The 18,609-nt window shown below is 46.0% G+C and overlaps 1 gene segment (V, D, J or C); it reads left to right on the forward strand.

Annotated features, from left to right (window-relative positions):
* Positions 1-8,676: 8,676 nt before the first annotated feature.
* LOC140479381 (Ig kappa chain V region Mem5-like) lies at positions 8,677-18,297 on the forward strand. The segment is given in 3 exon segments: positions 8,677-8,982; positions 9,496-9,528; positions 17,422-18,297. Coding segments are annotated over 3 exon segments (636 nt in total).
* Positions 18,298-18,609: the final 312 nt, after the last annotated feature.

An 18,609-nucleotide genomic window follows, 5' to 3' on the forward strand; every position in this document is an offset into this window, starting at 1 on the left:
ACCGTGTCCAGTGGAGATTCACACGGATGAGCCCTAGAATGGTAAGCCTAATATATGATGAACGGCTGAGGATCCTGGGATTGTATTCATTCCAGTTTCGAAGGGGAGATCTAATTGAAACTTACAAGATAATGCATGGCTTAGAAAGGTGGATGCTGGGAAATTGTTTACATGAGGTGGGGATACTAGGACCCGTGGGCACAACCTTAGAGTTAGAGGGGATCAGTTTAAAACAGAACTGAGGAGACATTTCTTCAGCTAGAGAGTGATGGGCCTTTGGAATCCATTACCACAGAGCACAGTGGCGGCTGAGATATTAAATGTCTTCAAGGCAGAGATTGATAAATTCTTAATCTTGCAATGAATTATGGGTGACAGGAAGATGTGGGTAACTGTCGTTAAATGCCCATCACCCATGATTGAATGGCGGAGTGGACTCGATGGGCCAAATGGCCTTACTTCCACTCCTATGTCTTCAGGTCTTATGTGGAGCTCAGTCCATAAAAATATCAGCCATGATCTTATTGAATGGCAGAGCAGGGTTGAAGGGCCAGATGGCCTACTCCTGCTCCTAGTTCTTATGTTCTTATTTTCCTTGGGAGTAGTGAGGAACGGAAGGGACCTTGGTGTACAACTCCATCAATCCCGGAAGGTATCAGCACATCTAGACAGGGTGGTGAAGAAGGCATATGGGATGCTGGCCATCATTAGCCAGGGTGTAGAATATAGCAGCTAGGAAGTTTTGTTGTTACCTGACACAGCACTGGTTAGGTCGTGTCTGGAATATTGTGCACAGTTCTGATCGTGACACTGTTGGAAGTATGTGATTGAACTGGAGATGTTCCCTGGGATGGAAAGTGTTAGTTATCAGGAGAGACTGGATAGACTGGGTTTGTTTTCTCTTGGGGGAATCTGATTGAGGTATCCAAAAATATGAAAGCCATAGACAAAGTCAATTGTGAGAATCTTTTCCCCATGTTAGACATGACTATGATCAGAGGGAATACGCTTACCGTGTGAAAAAGTGTGAAATGGAGGGGATTTGAGTTCTTTTTTTTTGCAGAGGGTGGTATAAATATGGAATGTGCTGTTTAAGAAGGTGGTGTAGGCAGCTACTCTCATAACATTTAAGAAACATCCAGATGAGCACATAAAATGCCAGGGCATGGAAGGCTATGGACCAAGTGCAGGTAAATGGAGTTTGGTGATTAATGATTGGCATCGACATGTCGACAAACAGAAGGGCCCGTTTGTTTGCTGTATGTCTCTTTCACTATGAAGAGATGGATGTGGATGCATTTTTCATGTTGTTTCAGAGGATAACAACACAAGTGAGGTTGGACCTTGCCCATGAAAAAATGAACTTGGGAAGTACAAGAGGTTTCTGCATCACTGTCAGAAGAATGTTCTCAGGATTACGAGAAGGTGAAAATGGCTATTCTAAGCACACATGAGTTGGTCCCAGAATCATACAGACAGATGTTTCAGAACTTACAGAAACAGACTGGACAAACCTCTACTGAGTTTAAGAGAGTCCAACAAAATAATGTTGACAGATGGATAAGAGCATTAACAGCTGAGAATAGTTACAATGCTCTCAAAGAAGTTATCCTTTGAGAAGAATTTAAAACTTCCTTCCCTTCTAGAATCAGAATTCATGTAGAATACCAAAGGGAAATGACAGTAAGACGAGCAGCTAGAATGGCTAATGATTATAGACTTTGTTAAAACCAAAACCCTTTGATGCTGGAATCCAAAGTCGACAAACAGGAGGCTGGAAGAGCACAATAAGCCAAGCAGCATCAAGAGGCGGAGAAATCACCTGATGAAAGATTAATCCAGAAATCTTATTCCCATCAGGTCCAGAAATGGGAGAAAAATAAAAATTGGGAGTGTGTGAGGAAGGCAGGTAGCCAGGGGAGAGAATGGACAGTAGGAAACAGCCGGAGACTCCTGGAAAACATTGGAATGGTCACATTTGGAGTCAAAAAGACATGGTTGAGAGTTTCAGTGGCTAATAATTGTGATGTGGAGGATTTGGGCCTCAAATCAGCCCCAAAGAAGAGGCCAAAGTTGCAAAGAGTCTGGTTGAACAGCTTACAGTGGTCAGGGAGAGGGATGGAGTTTGTACCGGGAGCTGAAGGGGATGGCTTTGAACTTCCCAATGTGTTTCACATTGAGCCTGGCTCCTCAGTCCTGACTGCTCTGAGCTGCTGTGATTGTCACTGATTGGACACTTATTATTAGAGATTCTGACCACAGCAGAAAGCCCCAGTGTAAAAAATAACTGCAAAGACTGTCAGATCGCAAGGTTGAAACTTCACCAATAGAGGAAGTGAAAGAAGGAGCTCACAGCAGCTGGACGTTTGTTCCTGAGATGGGAGAAGACTGTGAAGCGTTTTCACTCCCTGGAATCTGACAGGACAGGAGGAGGCCATTCAGCCCACCATGCCTTTGAATGACCCAGTTAGTCCCACTGCTCCCTTCTGTCTCCCCATAACCCAGCAAATCATTCCTTTCCAGCTCAATCTCCAATTCCCTCTTTGAGACCTCATGTCCACAGAGTGAGACTGCCCTGAACCTGGGTTTCAAATTGGCATCTTATTCATTCATTGGGCGACAAACTGTCTGGGCTGGGAAATGGAGCTCAGGGTCCTGAACATTCCCTCCTGAGGGATACTTCATTAGGTTTTGCACATTCACTTGTGGGAAGTGGGCTTCAAAGGCTGGGCCAACATTTTTTTACCCTGTCCCTAGTTGCCCTGGAGTAGGTGGTGGGAAGCTGCCATCTTGAATTGTTATTGTCCACAAGCTGTAAGTTGACCCACAATGCTTTTGGGGAGGGAATGCCAGCATTTTAGCCCAGCAAGGCTAAGGGATCAGCGACATATTTCCAAGTCAGGATGCTAAGCTTTTTCGAGGGGAACTTGCAGCTCACAGTGTTCCCATGTATCTGTTGCTCTTGTTCTAAATGGAAGTGAACATGGGTTTGGAAGGAAACCAAAGTAACTGCAAATGCTGTAAATCCGAGACAAAAATAGAAAGTGCTGGGAAAGCTCTGCAGGTCTGGCAGCATCTGTGAAGAGACATCAGAGTTAATATTTCATGCTCAAACCGAAATGTTAACTCTGATTTTTCTGCAAGATGCTGCCAGACCTGCAGATCTTTTCCTGCAATTTCTCGTTGTGACCATGACTTTGGAATGTGCTATCTGACGATCTGTGATGAATTTCTGCAGTGCAACTTATTGATAATACACACTGCTGCTATGGAGCGTCAGTGACGGTGAGTTGGATGCTTTGAGAATACGATGCCAATCAAGTTGTTTGCTTTGCTCTGGATGGTATCATGCTTTTTGAGTAGATAAGAAAGACATAGGATACAATAGACATAGATAGGAAATGTTTCAAGGGATATGTGTGAAATGCAGGCAAATAAGATGAGTTTACTTCAGAAAACCTGGTCAGCATGTAGAAGTTTGGCTTAAGGGTTTGTTTCTGTGGTGTATGACTCTGTGATGCTATCAATCTATGAATGTTGTTGGAGCTGCACGTGTCCAAACAAGTGGGGAGTATTCGATCACACTCCTGACCTGGTTGACAGGTTTTGCGGGGATCAGGAGTTGAGTTACGCGATACAGTATTCCTCGCCTCTAACTTGCTCTTGTAACCACTGTGTTTCATTTGTAAATCCAGTTGTGTTTCTGGTCAATGGCACCTCAAGAATGTTGATCGTGGGGATTCAATGATGGTAATAGCATTGATTGTCAAGGGGCAATGTTTAGATTGTCTCTTATTGGTGATGGTGATTGGCTGGCATTTGCATGACACCAATGGGAAATGTCACTTCTCAGACAAAACCTGGATATTGTCCAGATACTGTTGCATTTGCACGTGGACTGCTTCAGTATCTGAGGAGTTGAGAATAGTGCTGAGCATTGTGCAATCTTTGGCAATCATCCTCATTTACGAGTTTGCCTTGAGTTGCATTATCTGTCCTATTGAGCACGGTGATAGTACAATGAAGGGGATTCTCAATGTGAATATCAGACTTTGTTTCCACAAGGACTGTATTATGGTCACTCTTACCAATACTGTCAAGGACAGATGCATCTACAGCTGCAGGATTGGTAGGATGGGGTCAAGTACCTTTTTCTATCTTTTTGGTTCCAGCTGCAGAGCCAGTCCCTCAGCTACGTCCATTGGGAACCAACCAGCTCGATCAGTAATGCTGCTGCCGAGCCACTCTCAGTGGTGGACATTGAAACCCCACACCCAGAGTACACTCTCTGCTGTCATCACCCTCAGTGCTTCCTCCAAATGTTGTTCAACATCCAGGAGAGACTAATTCATCAGCCGAGGGAGCAAGATATCTTGTAAATCACCAGAAAGGTTTCCTCGCCCATGTTTAAGCTGGTGTCATGAGTCTTCATGGGGTCCAGAGCCAACTTTGAGGCTTCCCAGGGTAACTCCCTCCTGGCTGTAGACCACTGTGTCATCAGCTCTGCTGGGTCTGCCTTTCTGTTGGGACAGGCCACATGCAGGGTCCTGCATTGTCCGTAAGGTATGGTTCTGTGAGTATGACTGTGTCAGGCTGTTGCGTGGCTAGTCTGTGAGACAGCTCTCCTGAATTTGGCACTAGCTCCCAGTTGTCAGTAAGAAGGACAGAGCAGGATAGACAGGACTGCAGCTGTCATTGTCTTTTCCGTGTCTAGATCGATGCCTGTGGTTTGTCCGGTCTCATTTCTTTGTTGAAGCTTTGTCATAAGTGATACAACTGAGAGCCTTGCTCGTCCATTTCAGAGGGCAATAAAGAGTCAACCACATTGCTAGGGGACAGTGCCATATACTCCGGCAGTACATTCTGACCTCCCCCACTTCCCCATTCTGTATATGGAAGGCTGATGCCTGTCAGCAGGATATTCAACCACAGGAGCTATCACAGCCCGTGCGCAATTCTGTCCCCACATAAAATCCACACAAATCTTGAATTCACATAGCGCCTTCAATGCGCAAAACATTCCAAGAATGTTCATAAAGTTACAGTAAGAGGGATGGGGGAGGGGGTGGGGCAACATAAGAACTAGGAGCAGGAGCAGGCACTTCAGCCCCTCGAGGTAAAAACAATGACTGCAGATGCTGGAAACCAGATTTTGGATTAGTGGTGCTGGACGAGCACAGCAGTTCAGGCAGCATCCAAGGAGCTTCTAAATAGACATTTCGGGCAAAGGCCCTTCATCAGGAATAAAGGCATTGAGCCTGAAGCGTGGAGAGATAAGCTAGAGGAGGGTGAGGGTGGGGAGAATGTAGCATAGGGTACAATGGGTGAGTGGAGGAGGGGATGAAGGTGATAGGTCAAGGAGTAGTGGGTGGAGTGGATAGGTGGAAAAGAAGATAGGCAGGTAGGACAAGTCATGGGGACAGTGCTGAGCTGGAAGTTTAGAACTTGGCTGAGGTGGGGGCAGGGGAAATGAGGAAACTGTTGAAGTCCACATTGATACCCTGGGGTTGAAGTGTTCCGAGGTGGAAGATGAGGCGTTCTTCCTCCAGGCGGCTGGTGGTGAGGGAGCGGCGGTGAAGGAGGCCCAGTACCTCCATGTCCTCGGCAGAGTGGGAGGGAGAGTTGAAATGTTGGGCCACGGAGTGGTGTGGTTGATTGGTGTGGGTGTCCCGGAGCTGTTCCCGAAAGCGCTCTGCTTGGAGGCGCCCAGTCTCCCCAATATAGAGGAGACCGCATCAAGAGCAACGGATACAATAAAGTATATTAGTGGATGTGCAAGTAAAACTTTGTTAGATGTGGAAGGCTCCCATGAATTTTCCGGACTTGACCTACCTGCCTATCAACTTTTCCACCGATCCACTCCACCCTCTCCTCCCAGACCTATCACCTTCATCCCCTCCCCCACTCACCCACTGTACTCTATGCTACTTTCTCCCCACCCCCACCCTCCTCGAGCTTATCTCTCCAGAATTCAGCCCCTCGAGTCTGCTCTACCATTTAATACAATCATGGCTGATCCCATCTCAGACTCGACTCCATTTTCCTGCTCACTCTCCATCATCCTTTAACCCATTACTCATTAAAAATCTGTCCCATCTCCTCCTTGGTGTGAGACAGGGGAGGGACCACTCCATTTCAGAAAAGACTGACCATGCATAGGGAAGGAGAGGGGTAAGGATTGGAACATGCTGTGAATGGACAGGATGGGTCACTGGGTCAGAACCTGTCCTGTCCCTCCAGCTCACACTGATGGCCTGAGGAATTCCTCTCTCTGCTGGGCCTTCATGGAATGATGTTTGTGTCCAAACCAGTCCTCAGTGAGAATGGGCCAACAGCACAGAACAGCACAGAACTGTCCTTCATTTGATAAGAATCTGTCCATCTTCTTGAGAGAGACCAAACCCTGGTTGACGTGGAAATTGGGCCTTGCTCCAGGAGAAGACAGGAGTCAAGGGTTAACATCCATTAGTGGGGCAGAGCAGGGGGAGATTTATCCTGCATTCAACTATCACCACCTAGGACACTGTCAGAAAGAGAGAGAAGCGAGACAGAGAGAGAGATGGAGGGAGAAAGAGTTTGTATGTGTGTGTGTGTGAGAGAGAGAGAGAGAAAGAAAGTGAGAGAGATAGATAGAGGGACGAGCATCTGATACGGTGTAAGGTATGTGAGTGGACCAAGAGAGAGGTAGAGGGAGGTAGAAATGGTGAGGTTGATGGATAGAGAGAGAAATAAGATGCAAGACAGTGTGACTGAGAGGGATGGAGACAGATAAAGAGACAAGTAGAGAGAGAGAGAAAGAGACAGGATGGGTGTGAGACCAAGCATGAAGAGAGTTGAGAGGGAGGGTAGGGTTGAGTGAGAGAGAAAGAGAGAGAGAGAGACATGAGAATGGGTAGATTTAGAATGACAGAGAGAAAGGGAGAGAGACGGTAAATTGGGAGGTAGAGAGGGAAGGAGAGAGAAAGAGGGAGGAATAGAGAGTGACAAATAACAATTGGAGTCTTTTAATTGAAGTGAGAGAGGGAGCGAGTAACAGAGACAGTGAGAGATGGAGAAACAAATGATGAGACGGAGAGAGAAAGCATCAGTGATTTGGAGAGAGTGACGATGAGACAATGTGAGAGAGAGAGAGAGAGAAGAACAGAGCATGAAAGAGATTAACAGTGGGAGAGATAGAAAGAGGTAGAGAGAAAGAAGTGGCAGATGTGGGTCAGAGAGAGAGGGACAAGACCTGGTCACCACTTGCTGGGAAGAATGTGATTGTACTTGAAAGGGCGCAGAGATTTCCCCGGATGCTGCCTGATTGTGAGCTTTGAGAAAAGATTGGAAAGGTTAGGGTTGTTTTCCTTGGAGCAGTGAAGGCTTAAAAGGGACCTGATAGAGAGGGATAAGATTATTCAGGTGGGTAGGATGGCACTTTTTATATGAGTAAAGGATTTAAAAACCTGGGACAGAGATTGAAGGTAACACAGACATGGACACATAGAAATTTGTGGCAGCAGTAGGCCATTCGGCCCTTTGAGTCTGCTCTGTCATTCAGTATGATCATGGCTGTATCAATGTTTGAATGTCATCATTTCTTCGAGGGTCGGTGTGGGCTTGTCGGGCCAAATGGCCTGTTTCCACACTGTAGGCATTCTATGATCTCTGGCTGATCCTCTCTCTCAAAGCCATTTTCCTGCCTTCTCCCCATTCTCTTCAAGCTGTTTAAATGCGAAACAATTATCTCTCGCTTTTTCTTGAATATATTCAGTTCCTTTCCTCCACAGTCTTCAGTGGTAGAGACTTCCACAGGTTGACCACCCTCTGAGTGAAGAAATGTTTCCTCATCTCAGTCAGAAATGGTCTACCCACTATCCTCCTGAGATTGTGACCCCTGGTTCCAGACTCCCCAACCAGGGGAAACTTCATCCCTGCCCCATACTGTTACAATTTTATATGTTCCAATTAGATCCCCTCTCATCCTTCTGAACACGAGTGAGTGCATGGCCAGGTGAGTTGGAGCGTTGGAGAGTGAGAGGAGAGTTGAAGAGAAATGTTTTCACCCAGAGGGTGGTGGGAGTCTCGAACTCACTGCCTGAAAGGCTGGTTGAGTCACAAACTCTCATGACATTGGAGCAGTGTTGAGATATTCCCTTGTGTTGCTGCAGCCTCCAGGGTAATGGGCCAAGAGCTGGAAGATGGGATTAGTGTCATCAGATCGCTGTTTACCAGCACAGACAAAATTGGCCAAATGGCCTCATTCAGTGCTGTTCACATCAATGATTCTCTCAGACAGAGAGAGAGAGAGAGAGAAGAGGAAGTGTGAAGGGCTGACACGGCTCTCTCTGCCTGATGCCATTTACATACTGAGGAACACCCAGTCAGACTCTCACAGGCTGCAGCTTTATAAAGCAGAGCCCTGTGAAGGGAGAGTTTATCAGGAACCAGGCACAGGGACAGGAGCACACACCATGATTTCACACATCCAGCTGATCTGGCCCCTGGCATTCTGTGTCGCAGGTACAAATCTCTCTCCTTCCACCTTGAATCTTTAGCTGCTCTTCATTTCACTCCAATTCCACTGACTTCTGATTGAAGGGAAAATGCTGAAACCAGAGGAATGCTCAGTGTCTCCAACAATCTCGCATTTGACAGGCTCTTTCTGTGACAGTTCTGACTTCACTGTGTTTCTCTCTGACCCCTCAGGTATCAATGGGGACATCATCATGACCCAGTCTCCCCCAGTGCTGTCAGTGGGACTGGGCCAGACCGCAACACTCACCTGTAAGGCCAGTCAAAGCATTAGCAGCTACCTTGCTTGGTACCAGCAGCGAGAAGGTCAGAAACCCTCTCTCCTGATCTATGGTGCAACAACTCGATTCACAGGAGTCTCCGATCGATTCACCGGCAGTGGATCAGGGACCAGTTTCACTCTGACAATCAGCAACGTTCAGAATGAGGATGTCGCTGAATATTACTGTCAGCAGTATAGCAGCTACCCTCGACACAGTGACACAGAGATGAACAAAAACCTCAATACATAAAGCACTACCTCCTGTACTGACACATTCCAGAGTTATATAAAATGCATAATAATGGACACACAGTCCCACCGCCTGAACTATCATAACCCACAGTTAGATCTAAATGAAACTGAACAAATTACCCCATGCTGAGATTGTCACTGTCCACGACATACTCCAGTCCCTGTGGTGTCTCAATGCTAACTGAATGCCTCAAGTTTCCCTCTTACACTCCATGGCCACATGTGAAGTGCAGCTGCAAGATTTAACATTGAAAAATAAATTTCACAAACCTCCCGAGCCCAGCTGGAAACAACCCAGAGAGACAGAGAGAGAAAGACACATGAATGATGGAGAGACAGAGAGGGGTAGGGAGACGGTGAGAGTGAGTGAGAGACAGCCAGAGACAGAGAGGGGTTGACAGTGATAAGAGCGAAGCAGAGAGTAGAGGTTTTTGTACAGCCTCTGCACTGGGAGCTCTCACTGTGGCTTACGTTCGGTCCAGGAACCAAGCTCAGACTGAGTAAGTAAACCCCAATCCTCCGTTATTAACCCTGTCAATACTGAAATACACTTTCTAAAACACAAATGCTGAATTGTTGAAGGAGTTAGTGGGGAGCTGCAAATGAAATGGTTGATTGAGGAGCACTGTGTCTAAAAGGGTGTCCAGCTGTATTTCTTTAGTTCCATTACCCCCCTGAAGCAGCAAGATATAAGTCAGACAGTTTTACTCACCGTGTGGAGGAGCTCTGTCCATTTGCAGCCTGTGGTCCCATTCCTGCAGCATGGAGTGAAATCAGTGAGTATCCTCCTGCCAGTCTCAGTGTGACAGACACAGACAGAGTTTGATGTGAGCTCTGGCTCCCTGTCCCAGTCTCTGATCTCACTGACCTCAGCAGCAGCAGCAGCAGCACAGTGAGACACCGAGCTCCCACCTCCTCCAGCTTTAACTCTGCTCAATCACACAATCACAGAATTGTTACAGCGCACACGGAGGCCATTCTGTCCATCCTGTCTATACTGGCTCTCTAAATGAGCAAATCACTGAGTGTCATTCTCCTGCCTTCTCCCTGTCACCCTGCACATTGTTCCTTTTCAAATAACAGTCTCATTCCCTTCGGAATGTTTCAATTGAAGCTGCCTCCACCACACTCTCAGGCAGTGCATTCCACACTCTAACCACTCACTGGCTGAACATGTTTTTTCCTTATTTGACTTTTGCTTCTTTTACCAATCCCTTCCAATCTGTGGCCACTCGCTCTCAATCCTTTCAAGAGTGGGAACATTTTTTCTCCGTTTGCTCTCATCAAACCCGTCCTGGTTTTGAGTTCCTCGAACAAATCCCCTCTCAGCCGTCTCTTCTCCAGTCTATCACATAACTGAGGTTTCTCATTCCTGGAACAATCTTTGGGAGTGTTTTCTACCCTCTCTACAAAACATTTACATTCTCCTGAATTATTTACATTATCTCACCCCATCAGGATTTCACAAACCTCTATCTGGTCACCCCTCAGCTTCCTGCACTTCAGGGTCCTGCCTCTCATAATCATTGAGTTGAATGGCACTGAAATAGACCCTTTGGTCCAATTCCTCTGCGCCGACCAGATATCCTAAACTGATTGAGTCCCCTTTGCCAGTATTTGGCCGATATCCCTCAAAATGCTTCCTATTCATGTGTACATCCAAAAGTCTTTTAAATGCTGTAATTGTATGCGCCACATTCACTTCCTCTGGCAGCTTGTTCTTTTTCTGCACCGCCCTCTGCAAGAAAATGTTACTCCTCGGATCCCTTTTAAATCTTCCACTCTCCTCTTAAACCTGTGCCTCCAGATTTGGACTCGCCCGTCTTCGGGAAAAGACCTTAGCTGTTTACCAAATCTTTGCCCCTCATGGTTTTTTAAATCTCTGTAAGGTCACCTCTGAGCCCCAGACTATTCAGTCTCTCCCTCTTGCTCAAACCCTCCACTCCTAGCAAAATCCTTGTAAATATTTTCTGCACCTTTTCCTGTTTAATAACATCCTTCCTGTGCATCCGAACTGCTAGGGCTCTGTTCGACAACACTCCCCAGGGTGCTACTATTAATCCCCAGGGACCTACCATGAATCCCCAGGGCCCTACCATTAGTCCCCAGGGCCTTACCATTAATCCCCAGGGTCCTACCATTAATCCCCAGGGTCCTACCATTAATCCCCAGGCCCTACCATTAACTGTGTAAGTCCTGCCTTTCCAAAATGCAACATCTTGCACTTATCTAAATTGAACACCATCTGTCACTCCTCAGCCATTGGCCGAACTGATCAAGGTCCTGCTGTACTGTGAGATAATCTTCATCATTATCCACTTCACCACCAATTTTGATGTAATCTGCAAACTTACTCAACTTACCTACTATATTCACATCAAGATCATTTATTTAAATCATGAAAATAGTAGACCCAGTACAGATATTTATGGCACATTGCTGATCACAGACTTCCAGTCCAAAAAGCAGCCCTCTACCAACACCCTTTGTTTCCTACCTCAAGTCATTTTTTTATCCAAATGACGAGCACACCCTGGAACTCATGTGATCTAACCTTCCTACTCAGTCTACCATGGCTAACCTTGTCAAATGCTTTGTTCAAATCCAGGTGGACAATGTCAATTGCTCTGCCTTCATCAATCTTCTTTGTTTCCTCTTCAAAAAAACTCAATCAAGTTAGTGAGAAATGATTTCCAATCCACAAAGCCACATTGACTATCCCGGTTAGTACTCCAGTTTCCTCCCGCAGTCCAAAGATGTCTAAGTTAGATGGATTGGTCATGCTAAATTGCCCAAAGTGTACAGGAATGTGCAGGCTAAGTGAATTAGCCATCTTTAAAGGGACCTATTCACTCCCTAGTTACACTTTTGCCCTTTTCTTATTTACAATATTTCGACCACTACTGTCTCAAAACAGCCAGGAATTGAGTGCCATTCCACAAATATACCTCGACTGTCCCTGAACTACGAGCTTTATTATTCACTTCAGGACTTTGCTGCAAACTTTAACCCCAGTTCATTCACTCTGATGTGTTCTTACCCAACGGAAGTCTGTGTTTTCCCAAGTGAATCATTTCGAATCTGGATTCCTTTTCCATGGTCAACCTCAAACTTATGATACAATAATCACTCTTCCCTTAATATCCTCGCACTGACACTTGATTTACTTGGGCCTCCTCATTCCCAAGATCCAGGTGTAACAGAGCCTCCTTTCTCATTGGACTGGAAACACACGGCTGGAGAAAGTTCATCTGAGCACCCTCTCACAACACTGGCCCCTCTCTGCCCTTCACAATGATACTATCCCAGTCTATGAGGATAATTAAAGCTCTTCCCCTCCCAACCCCCCCACCCCGCCTCCCCAGCCCCACCCCATTTATAACAACTCTATGTAGTGATTTGACAGACCCTGTAAATTTCTTGCAGATTTGTTCTTCGACTTTCCACTTGATGTTGATCTTTGGACTGCACTGAGGATTCTGTGAACCTTAGTGTTTCTCTCTGATATTCCCCCCTGGCTCCCACAGCCCTACCAAGTCAGTTTAAACTCTCTCCAACAGCAACAACATATCACCCCATAAGGAACTCAGTCCCAGCTCTATTCAGGAGCATCCCATTCAGTCTGTAACAGGTGACATCTCGCCCACAGCCAGTCCCAATGCCCTAAGAATCTAAAGCCCTCCCTGCTAGACTCTCTTTCCAGTCTCTTATTCATCCGTCTTATCTTCCTGTTTTTATTCTCACTTATTTGGGGCACTGGGAGTAATGTGCACATGCCTACTTTTCAGCTCCTGCTCTGAACTCCCTCCCGAAGTCCCTAAATTCTGACTGCAGGACCACATCCCCTTTCTGCCTCTGTCACTGGGACCGATGTGGACCCCGACTGCTGCCTGTTCCCCGTCTCCCCTCAGCGTGCTCTGCAGCCGCTCAGTGACATCCTTGACCCTGGCACCAGGAAGACAACACACCATCCTGGACTCCCATCTGAAGCTGCAGAAACACTTATCGATTGCACTCACTCTCGAATCTCCTCTCACTATCACTCTTCCGGTCTTCCTTGTGCCCCCGTGTACAGCTGAGCCCTCCCCATGGTGCCATGGACTTGGCTCTGGCTGCACTCCCCAGATGAACCAACATTCTCATCAGGATTCTGAACTAAATCCTGGTTGGCGCGTGGGATGCACTTGGGGATTCCTGTAGTAGCTGCCTGGTCCGTTTGAAATGTCTGCTGCTCCCCCATTCCCTCTCTCCCTGCATACTCTGAAGCAACAGAGTGACCACATCGAGAAACGTGCTCTCCACGGAGCTCTCAGCCTCACGGACTCTCCGCACTGACACCAGCTGCTGCTCAAGCACCGAAACCCGGAGCTCCAACTGCTGTCACTGACCAAACTTCCGACACACATGGTATTCCAGGAGCTGGGAAGTATCCTGAAATTCCCACATAGGTGCACATTCTCTCCACTCTTTGGTCATCTCTTGGCAAAGTTCTGATGCTAAACAGCTCCAGGAGGACTCACAGTCCAATGGGTTCAGTGTTCCAGGGTTTTGGGGAAACTCTCCAGAAGACTTTAAGAAATAGGAGCAGAAATGAGCCATTCAGCCCATTGAATCTGCTCTGCCATTTGATCTTGGCAGATATGCTTATCAACCCCATTCTCCTGCCTTCTCCACAGGAACGTTCAATCCCCTTAACAATCACGAACTTATCTATCTCTATCTTAAATTTTCTCTTCCCTCTGTAGCAATGAGTTCCACAGATTCACCACCCTCTGGCTGAAGAAATTCCTCCTCATCTCAGCTCTAAAGGGTCGGCCCTTCATTCTGAGGCTGTGCCTTGGTTACCTAGTCTCTCCTGTTTTCGGAAACATCTTCTCCGCATACACTCTTTCCAGGCTGATCAGTATTCCGTAAATTTCAATAAGATCCCTCCTCATCCTTCTAAACTCCATTGAGTACAGACCCAGAGTCCTCAATCACGCCTCATATGACAAGCCCTTCATCCCTAGGATCATTCATTTAACTTCTCCAATGCCAGAAAATTGTTTCTTCGAACATGGCTCCCAAATCTGCTCACAATATTCCAAATGCAGTCTGACCAGAGCCTTTCACAGCCTCAGCAATACATTTCTGCCCTTGTATTCTGGCCCTATTGAAATGAATGCTAACATTTCATTTGCCTTCCCGAGCACAAACTGGACCTGCCTGTTCACCTGAAGAGAAACCTGAATGAGGTTTGTGCTTGAGATTTCCAAAGCATTTCCTCATTTAGAAAACAGCCTTTGCATCTCTTCTTCCTCCCAAAGTGCATAACCTCACACTGTAACACACTGTATTCTATCTGCCCCTTCTTTGCCCACTCTCTGAGCCGATCCAGGACCTTTTCAGACTTCCCACTTCCTCAACACTACCTGTCCCTCCACCTATCTCATATCGTCTGCAAACTTTGCAAAATGTCTTCACTTCCTTCATTCAGATTGTTAACGCATGACATGAATAGTAATGATTCCAACATTAACACCTGCAGAACTCTGTTAGTCACCAGCTGCCATTTTTCCTCACCCTCTGCTTTATATCATCCTACCAGTCCTCAGTCCATGCCAGTACCTTGCCTCTAACTCTATGGGCTCGGACCTTATGTCAAAGGCCTTCTGGAAATCCAAATAGATTACATCTTCAGACTCTCCTTTGTCTGACTGGCTGGGAGCTGTTGCGGCTGAACAGGACATTGGTTCGGCCACTTTTGGAAAACTGTGTGTAATTCTGGTTGCCCGGCTGTAGTAAAAATGTTGTGAACCTTAAAATGCTTCAGAAAAGATTTACAAGAATGTTACCAAGTTTGGAGGTTTTCAGCAATGGGAGAGGTTGAATAGGATCTAATTTCCCTGGATTGTTGGAGGCTGAGCGGTGACCATTTTGTGGTTTATAGAATCATGAGGGGCATTGAAAGGGTGAGTAGAGAAGGTATTATTTTCAGAGTTGGGGAGTCCAGTTCTAGATGCATAGGTTGAAGGCGACAGGGGAAAGATTTGAAACGGGCTGAAGGGGTAACCTTTTCACGTGGTGGGTTGTGTGTGTATAGAATGAGCTGCCAGAGGAAGAGGTGGAGGATGGTATGATTACAACATTTAAGAGGATGTGTACATGAATAGGGAGGGTTTAGAGGGATATGCGCAAAATGCTGGAAAATGGGACTAGCTTAATTGGAGGTTTGTTAAAGAGATATCGAGCTCCATCCCACTTTTCAGCTCTTGCTCCATAAGCCTGCGGTTTCACTGTTTCAAATGAATATCCAAGTGTTTTTTTTCAATATGATGAGGGTTTCTGCCTCTCCAACCCTTTAAGACAGTGGGTCCCAGATCCCACCAGCCTCTGGCTGAAAACAATTCCTCCACAATTCCCCTCGAACTTTGTGTCCAATTAATTTCACTCTCTCCCCATGGTTATTGCCCTCTGTGCTGGTGGAAATCAGTCCTTCCTACCCACTCTATCCAGGCCCCTCATCATTTTCTACACCTCGATCAAATCTCCCATCAGCCTCCTTGTTCCAAAGAATACAATCCCAGCCAAACCAATCATTCCTCAAAGCTAAAACTCCCCATTTTTGACAAAATCCTCCTCTGTCCCCATCACAAGTGGGATCACATCCTTCCTGTAATGTGGTGACCAGAACCGTACACTGTTCTCTCACTGTGCTCTAACTGGGGTCTTATACAGTTCCAGAATAAACAAACTTCTTGCTCTCACTGTAAACCAATAATGAGATAATGGAGGCGATGGTCTAATGATATAATTACTGAACTCTTAATCCAGAGATCTTGATAATGTTCTGGGAACCAGGGTTAGAATCCTGCCACAGCTGATGGTGGAATGAGAATTCAATAAAAAAATCTGGAATTAAGAGTCGAATGATGACCATCGTTGATTGTCAGGAAAAATCCATCTGATTTACTAATGACCTTTAGGGAACAAAACGGTCATCGTTACCATGTGACCCCAGACCCACAGCAATGTGGTTGACTCTGAACTGCCCTCTGGGCGATTATGGATGAGCAATAAATGCTGCCGATACAGCAATGCCCTCATTCCATCAAGGGAAAAAGAAAAACAGTTTCTCCCATGTGTCTTCTTAACCACCTGACTGACCCGCATTCATTAATCACCATGGCCACATCTTCCACCTCCACTCACATGTGACTTCCAGGTTCAAATTGACAAGAGACATTCCTTCGATATCTGAGAAACAGATAGAAACATCAACATAGGAGGCCATTCAGCCCCTCAAGCCTGCTCCACCATTCAATATGATCATGGCCAATCATCCAACATAGTCTCCGTTCCTACTTTCTCCCCACATTCTTTGATCCCATTAATCCGTAGAAATATATCTAATTCCTTCTTGAACACATACTGCATCTAATTCCCTCATGCTGGAAACATTGATGAGAATTATTGGGTTGTTGTTTTTTGACCAATGTGGACACAATGTGCTGATGGGCCTTTTGGGTCTCTCTGACACGATGACTCTATTATATTATGAATAACTGGGTACCAAGGACTGGCCCCTGTGGTATCCCAACTGGTAACTACCTGTCATTCAGAAAAAGACTTGTTCTTCCTGCCCTGTCTGCCAACCATGTCAGTACATGACCCCAATCCTCTTGTTCGGTAGGATTTTCCTGATTCACTTGAACATATGTCATCCTTACAGCTCTTTGCCTTCCTCAGGTCCTGTTCAATTTTAATCCTGCATTTTCTATCCTCCTCTCAGCTTTCTGCAGGTTTGAACTCCAGATAACCAACATCACCTTCCCTGTTTGGTCTTCCCGACACTGGTTGCCTTTTGACATCACAGGCTAAGAGTTTAGATTTGGGTTTTCCACCCTTACTCTTTGTGGGAACAGATTATGAATGATCTCTGTCTTGTCACTTGAGGGTTACCACTGCCCTGACACTGATTTCCCATCATGTAAATTGTTCCAGTCCACTTTTACTAAATTACCGAAACATTCAGTAAAATGTAAACTTTTACACTTGCTCCATGGTTCTCGATTTCCATCCCTAATTTCAATCTCACTGAGTTCTTCTCACTGTCACTGAAATGATCGCCATCTTTTAGTTCTCCCAGCTGCCCACATTCATTCCCCAAACGATGGTCCAAAACTGTCCCTTCTCTTTCACCATCACCTTCTCAGGGGCAATTAGGGATGGACAATAAATTCTGCTCCTGCCAGTGACACTTGTACCCCAAGAATCAATTTTAAAAATGTAAATTCTTTTGTCTGGTTTATTAGGTATTGGAGACAAATATTCAAACATTTTACCAGTGAATATACTGAGAATTGAAATCCCTTTGAATGGCAGGGATTAAAATTGTTTATCTTGTCTTTCAGGCCGTGAGAACTCTCAGCCCAAGCTGACCCTGCTGCCCCCCTCCCCGGAGCAGGTAGATGCCAAGGGCACTGCCACCCTGGTGTGCCTTGCCAATCACTTCTATCCCGATGAGCTGGAGGTGCAGTGGAAGAAGGACGGTGCAGTCATTTCGGACGGGGTTCAGACCAGCAACTACCTGCGAGCTTCGGACAGCACCTACAGTGTCAGCAGCCTGCTGACCCTCTCTGGGTCTGACTGGGAGTCCAACGCTCGATTCTCCTGTGCCCTCACCCACGTGACTCTCCCCTCCCCCCTCAGCAAGAGCATCAGGAGATCAGAATGTGTGTAGAGTGTTTGAGACAGTCCACAGAGTAGACACAACTTTAAACAGAACAGGGCTGAGCTGGCAGGACAAAGATTATTGTCAGCACTGAATTTCAACTCTCTTCCTTCTCACGACTGGCTCAGAGACACTTCTGAGGTTCCGGAGTAAAGGTAGTGTATTGGGACAGTGTAGATAGAGCTTTACGCTGTGTCAAACCCCATGCTCTCCCTGTTCTGGGACTGTTTGATTGGGACAGGGTTAATTTGTGATGCCAAGTAAAATCTCTTGAAGTTGCTGAAGGCTGTCAGCTGTACAAAACAATGTGAACCTTCGAAATTTCTGCTTCAATAAATCAGATCTCCTTCCTGCTCAGCAGCCAGTTCCAATTTAAGGTTTTTGTCACTATTTGAAGGGCAGGATTCTCATGCTATTGAGAAAATCTCCACAAGTGTTTTCCTCAAAAGCCATTGTAGCTGTGAATTTGTGCAGCTTCCTCTGTCTGGGCTGTTAATTGCAGTCTGTTTTTTGTCAATGTCAGTCTGGAAAAGGGAATAAAGATGATGAAGATTCGGTCTCTGTTTCTGTGTGCTTTGGAAATGGACCACTCCATTCAGCTGATTAGCTGCATGTCAGCATGACATTGTCACAATTGGCTACGTGGCCTGTCAATCCGTGGTAGATGATACTGATAGCTGATCAGTAATCAGTTTCAAATAATCCAGTTGGTCTGGAATCTGTGGAGGTTACAAGATTCCAAACAGAATAGAAACTGAAAGCTGTTGGGATTCAATAATTACAATCTGAGGCATTCCGTATTCACTCTCTGGTCCAAACTCAGGTGCTGGGATCGCACTGTGCACTCTCTGCTGCATGCTGTGTTGTA

This window comes from Chiloscyllium punctatum, chromosome 7 (assembly GCF_047496795.1).
Source record: "Chiloscyllium punctatum isolate Juve2018m chromosome 7, sChiPun1.3, whole genome shotgun sequence".
Classification (NCBI taxonomy): Eukaryota; Metazoa; Chordata; class Chondrichthyes; order Orectolobiformes; family Hemiscylliidae; genus Chiloscyllium; species Chiloscyllium punctatum.